This window comes from Montipora foliosa, chromosome 8 (assembly GCF_036669935.1).
Source record: "Montipora foliosa isolate CH-2021 chromosome 8, ASM3666993v2, whole genome shotgun sequence".
In the NCBI taxonomy this organism is placed as follows: domain Eukaryota; kingdom Metazoa; phylum Cnidaria; class Anthozoa; order Scleractinia; family Acroporidae; genus Montipora; species Montipora foliosa.
In genome coordinates, this window is record NC_090876.1 from 3,474,493 (window position 1) to 3,481,078 (window position 6,586).

General features: G+C 35.5%; 1 protein-coding gene across 2 annotated transcripts in view; it reads left to right on the forward strand.

The window, feature by feature from the left end:
- The window catches only part of LOC137968061 (cyclic AMP-responsive element-binding protein 1-like), a 6,086-nt gene extending 750 nt beyond the window's left edge, over positions 1-5,336 (forward strand). For both annotated transcript variants that reach the window (XM_068814687.1, XM_068814688.1), the window contains 4 exons: positions 1,415-1,679; positions 2,229-2,279; positions 2,823-2,998; positions 4,156-5,336. In XM_068814687.1, coding sequence (XP_068670788.1) covers positions 1,415-1,679; positions 2,229-2,279; positions 2,823-2,998; positions 4,156-4,300 — 637 coding nt within the window. In that variant the 3' untranslated portion in view covers positions 4,301-5,336. The remainder of the gene's footprint in view (positions 1-1,414; positions 1,680-2,228; positions 2,280-2,822; positions 2,999-4,155) is intronic.
- The last annotated feature ends 1,250 nt before the right edge of the window (positions 5,337-6,586 follow it).

Consider the following 6,586-nt stretch of genomic DNA (forward strand, 5'->3'; position numbering starts at 1 on the left):
TGTGATCTTGCCTTGCAGTGTGTGATATTTATATGTACACGTGGTTAATGTTAAACAAAAGATGGCTATAATGTTCCATTACTCCTCTTGTATAGTCTCGAAATGAGCTTAAGCTTACGTAGATTTGTAAAATCTGACGTACGATATTGCGCGAAAGCACTCCACAAAGCACGAAATGTCGCCATCATCGCACTTCCGTTACGTTGGAATCGCTTTGTTTCCTTCATGATTGGTGTGAAATGAAGATCATGTTTATTCCAAATTTTGGCTGATTTGGTATTATCTGGAGAGTTAAAAAGCAGGGAAGACTTTTGGGATCTGACAAATTCGAGGTCAGTAAAGCGCGACAAAGATAAATCTAACTCGTCCACAAAACTCTAAATGCAAAGCCACTTCTTACCTGACATACCCACAGGCAACTCATGACCGTCCTTGCATTCAAACTTACAGATTTTTCTTTGTAAAACCTTCACAAACATCACAGTTTCTCGTGAAGTTAGTGTGATCGGCGTGAAGTCTTTGTGAAGTCCCTTGAAGTTATCAATATATTAAGTTAATGCTTGAAACGGTATTGGAGAAATTTTGTTTAACCTTTTGAAGTGCAAAGATCAACTCTGCTACCACCCATTTTAACATCATAAAGAAAAAAACTGTGAAGTCGGAATCACTATTTTTTGACACAAGGCCAATCTGACAGTTTTTTTTTTACTAACGCTTGCTTTTTAGATCATTCAATATATGATAAGATACTGATATAGAGTTTACATGAACATGAATTAAGAGATTCCCAAGACTCCATACATGCAAAAAAACTAGCTTATCTATTTATCAATAATATATTATTATTTTTCAGCTTACAAAATTATATTTTTTATGTACATGTACAACAAAGTTAGTTTTCGATAGCTCCTTGTTTAAAGTCTTCATTTTCTTGGAATTATAGTACCAAAAAAATGAGCCACCACTATTTTCTGAACAGTTTTGCACTATTTTTCAAAATGTGCACGTGAAAATTTAAGAAAACCCAGGAGCTTAAAACTTTAAAACAAAGGTGATTATTGATTGTAAAAATGATTTTTTTTATTGTAGATTTTTTTTTAAAATTGATTCTAAAACAAATATTACCAAATGATTGTATCAAGAAAATGTAGCTATCTAAACACCCTTTTGATCATTGATATTATTGTTTTTTTTTTAACAAGTGGATTGCACTGAAATATTTCTCAAAAACTTATACTTTGGCTATTGTCATTTCTTCATTTGTCATATTATTAACATTATCAATGTGGGATAGGATATTGATCATTAATTTTGTCAAATAAGAGTTGACAACGATCATATCAACAGTTTTGTTTCACAGTGATGAACCTCTTTTTCAATCAATGCATTTTGTCCTTTTTGACTTTTACTTTAGGAAAATATTTAATGATTTATCTGGTTCTGAAAGCCCTACAAAAGTAGAAACCATTTCTGAAGACATCCAAGGCCAAAGTGACGGGACAGAGGGAACATCACCAATAACTGTGATTACAACAAGTGCACTCACTTACCAACAAGCACCACAAACAGTTACTATACCAGGAACTATTCAGATTGTCACATCAGGAGAGGCACTTCAGGCTGTGCCAATGGCGCAAAATTCATCTGGCACTGTAGTTCAATATCAACAGCAGCAACAGGTGAAACTTACATGAACATATCTCTCCATCAGCTGATTTGGCTTTTGGGAAAGGAGCTGTTCAGTTTAAATTATTCTGATGCAAAACACTAGGTCAAGAGATTATGTTTAGTTTTTACTTTAGTATCATTTTGTGTGTAGAGTGTATGTGCTAAATTCAAAGCTCCAGGTCAAGTCTGTAGTTTCTCTTTTTTTTGGCACTTAAATGGCCAAAATTAGATCGGTGTTATAATGGACACAAGCGTAACTTTCAATGATCATGTCACGGCAACTGTGGCTTCTTGTATGTCACAATTATGCCAGATAAACTGAGTTAAACACTGCTTTGATAACTGCACTTATTATCAATGCATTAGTTTTTAATAACCTATTTAATTGTTCTTCAGTCTGGATTAATACTTCAGAATCTAACATTGCTAAACTCCAAGCGGTTCAGAATTTTGCCTGTAGAATCGTTAGCGGGTCCCAGAGATACGATCATGTCACTCCCATTCTCAAGCAACTGAACTGGTTCCCTAAAATTGGGTCATTTTTGTTTGTTATGTTATAGGACGGGCAACAATATATTTATGCTACAAACCCCGGAGAAGTGCAAGTACAGGTACACTACTTTATATTTTCTGGCACTTATGGTAGTTTCTTATGTGATTTGCTATGGTTTTTTTCATTAATTGTGAAACTTTTATCAATCACTTAGAGTTTTCCATGAGATTTTGGTTTGGCTTTCTTGAATTTCTGGATTTTTGTGAAATAACACCCCTTTGATAATAATAGTATTCTTATTTTAACTTTCTAAAAGCATTGCTGGGTCGAAGTCAGAAAATCAGGTCAAAGTGATACTTGTTTGGTTTCATTCTCATTTTCTGTTGTTTCCTAGCCCTAATCATTTACAATTTTCAGTGATTATTGTTGTGAGGAGACAAATTAACTTGTGAATTAAACAAGGTTGAAATCATTTAACTTGAAATGCAGTTTGAACTAAAGTAGAATGTATTTGCTCAAAACACAACAAACCTTAAGTTTGGTTGAACATATTATCATTAAGTCTAAAATAATAGGATCCTTGAAAAGTCCATGATTTTTTGTGGAAGGAAGATGTGTACAAACTGTTTACATTATTTTGAGAATTTGTATTTTTTAATAGCAAGTCCAAGTGAGCAATACAGGAACCATGTATACCATTCCCGCTACACAGCAGCAGTTCATTCGTGGGCAGCTTCCACCAGGTGTTGTCCTTAATTCACCTGCCATTGGTGGAAACGGTCAACAAATCGCAGAGGATGCATCTCGTAAACGAGAAATGAGACTTATGAAAAACAGGTGACTTTCTTTGTGTGAGATATTTGAGTCCTTTTTAGGAGTTCGAAGGACAAATCTTTTTGCAAATTGGTGTAACTTTCTTCTACCTTGTTGTTTAATTTCTTTACCATATTTTTGACATTTCTTCAAACTGTCTTTCCATCAACCTTTTTTTTTCAGCAATATGTTTTTTCAAGGACATAAAGGAACCAAGAGTGTTGTTACTCGACCGTGAATGTCTTGAAAGTCCACCATATAATCCCCACCCCCTTAGCAGTATGTTTCCTCTATCCATTATGCACCTTTGTGTAGCCACACCATGGTGCTTTTTTCGTGTCAGGGACGGAGCCATGTTATTACTCAACAATTCTGCCATACTAACTACTACTCTACAGTGCCTCCCTACTTGTTTTAAATTTGACAACAATCATTATTATTTTTGAGTATGAAGACAAGTTCCCCTTTGAAACCAGTTTGGGGTGCCAAAATTTAATTCGTCGTTTCTCGTTTACCATGGCATATGATTCTCTAGTATTTAAGAATGATATACAAGATATATATTTTTTGCATGCAAGGTTCACTTCAAAACTTGTTTTCATACTGCATCTTGTATACATAGGCAAACACGAAGGCCAGTATTTGTTGGTTAGGTACATTACTGAAATGATAATTAACAATTATTCCATGACCACAAGTTGGATATGAGATAGTAAATAGCTGTAACCAGTCTCATATCCAACAAGCATGAATAGAATAATTGTTTTATTAAATTCCTGAAACTCCAAAAGTTTGGAAGTATGAAATACAAGTGATAAAAGTGAGAAATTCGAGCAAAATCAAGAAAACTTGATGAAGATGCCATGTTGTGTAATACATGGTGGTCAGTCAGACGCAGGCTAATCAAAAAAACATTTCTAACCTTTTCGCTTACTTCTAAACGTCAAAATTGATCCAAACTTTCCGCAAAACTTTTTTTGTGTGCTTTATTCACAGAGAAATTTCGCTTTCCAGCTAAAAAAATTTAGTTTAGCAACACTTAGTGCAATCATTTGCCATATAAGGTCAAGCTAAGGAATATGAGCTGATAACCGACATTGAATAAACCAATCAGAACACAAGAAATGCGTTAACCGAGGTTGAAAATTTATTAATTTCTGTTTTGTAACTCCTTCCTCCAGAGAGGCTGCCAAGGAATGCAGACGGAAAAAGAAGGAGTATGTCAAGTGTTTGGAAAACAGAGTAGCAGTTCTGGAGAACCAGAATAAAACTCTGATTGAAGAGCTCAAGACTCTGAAAGACCTCTACTGTCACAAATCTGAATAAAATCTCTTAACACTAAATGTAAAGTAATTTTCCAATGCCTGTCAACATGAGTTTTCTACAGATCAAAAGAAACTGAAGAAAATGTTTTTTTAAAAGTATGTGCTACAGTAGGAGATTCATCGTTGTTGACTGACAGTACTGCAAAAAGCTTTCGGATGGGATAATATTTGTGTGTGGTTGTTTTGTGCAGAATGAATTTTTAATTGGTAGTAAGATTTTGATACTCATTTCAAGACGGGATCTACTTATGGCACAAACAATATGGAATGATTGTATTTGTAGTTCAATTTTGCACAATGTAAACATACACAGGTTTTGTCAGATGTTAAATAGAATGCTCTTGCGTCACTTGACTGTTCTTGGCCCTTTCAGTTGAGTTTCAGGTTTTAGTGTGTGGGTACAAAGTTAATTTGCACTCTGACACTTTTCCACTGACTGAAAAAGAATCGGAACAGGAAATAATTTTACATTTTCTTTGGTTTGAGCTTTGTTTAGTGGAAGATGACTCGACCTTGATTGTGAAGAGCTCAGTCATTTTCATTTTGTAGTTATTGTTTATTGTTGATAGTTTGTTTGATATAAATTTAGAGGATTTAGCCTGGTAATGCGTGAATGATAGTCACTTTGTTGCGTGTGATTACATTTTAGTTTTCAACAGCCATTGGAAAATTGCCCCAACTAACTTAAGTTTAAATATAAGATTCAGAACATTGTAAATATACTCAGTGTGGCCGGCATGTTTTATTCATTTGTAATAACCCCAAGCATTCATGATTTTTCTACAAAACAAAGTTTTCCGGGACACAGCTGATTGTTTTCTTCACATCTTACCTGGAACAGAGATGTAAAAGAAGTCATGCCATTTATCACACAGTGGTAGAGAAGCAATTTAATTCTAGCAAGAAGTGAAGTCAAATGTTAAATCCTCTCTCTCAATCTTATGAAGGAAGTGTGTCTACTTTAAGAACCCTTGTAAAAAAAAGAATATTTGTATGGTGAAGTAAAAACCAATTTTAAATTTTAGTTATACAGACAATTTGAAATATTTTCTTCACAGTTTCTGCCTTAGCTTGCCACGCAGGCATCAGGGGGACCCCTCTTCCCAACCACACCCCATGAAGGAGAGTTTCATCGTTTTAATAAAAGAGGAGAAATATACTGCCAATGTGATTATTGTTGAAATACGGAGATGGCTGTGAAACTTGACAAGTTTCTTTTGTTGCCAGAGCGAACTGTAGAGCGGTTTCCCTTAATGTTTCTTTCAAGATCTCAGAGATTTTTTAAAACATTAATATTAAGAATTTTTTTTGCTTTTTAATATTTACACCTGTCAAGATATAAACTTTCAATATTCGAAAAGGTAATTAAGTAAAAATTAAAAAAAAAAAAAAAAAAACGGGAATAAATTGGCTGCATAGTTTTTTCAACAATCAGAATTTCGAGAAAATGCAATTTGATCATTGAGTAAGAAACCGAGGTCAGTCCCGTCCTGCAGTCCTTTGTTGCTACTCAGTGGCTTGTTTGTGGAATTGCTGAAAGTTTTCGGACCCTTTTACCCTCTGCAATTTCATCTTTTTTTCGAAAACGTTGAGATTTTAAGGCATCAAGCTTCACAATCATTTTGCCTTTCGCAGAGCTCTCAAGTCTTAAGTTTCCAAAGAGTGAGATGCTTGCTGGAGATTGCGCCAAAGGCGTAACTGTGTTTCTTGAGCCGCAGGTGCCAAACAAATCTAGTGGGTCCGGGATATGGTCTCCCGGAAAATTTTTGAAATTTGCATTTCTCAAATCGCTGGAAATGCACCGCCGAGTCCGCCCTTTTAGCTCTTTCATGCTGCTTGCTGAGAGAGTCAAGAAAGCCCATGTTATTATGGTCAGTCCGAGCTAACGGGTGAAAGTCCTCAAGAAACAAGAAAATTGGTAGCACACGAACAGATTGAACATTGGCCGAAGTTCATTGCAAGTGAAGGAAATTCGGCATTCATGAGCTCTTCCGAAAGCTTAAAAATTAGAGCTACCTACGAGAAAAGTTCCAATGCGCGAGAAATGCGCGTGTCGCGTGAGAGCGTGAGATGCATTGAAAATGCGTGAGACTCACACTCAATCCTTGGGACTTGAGAGCTCTGCTTTCGTCATCTTGACAACATGTTAAAAGGCAAGTGGAACACAGCCAGCCCACACTCAGATTTTATAAGGATTTGTATGGGAAACAAAACACTGAAAGTCGGCTAATCTTACAGCACGTTCAATGACATCGGGGCCACCTAGAGAATTTACAGTAACCGACCC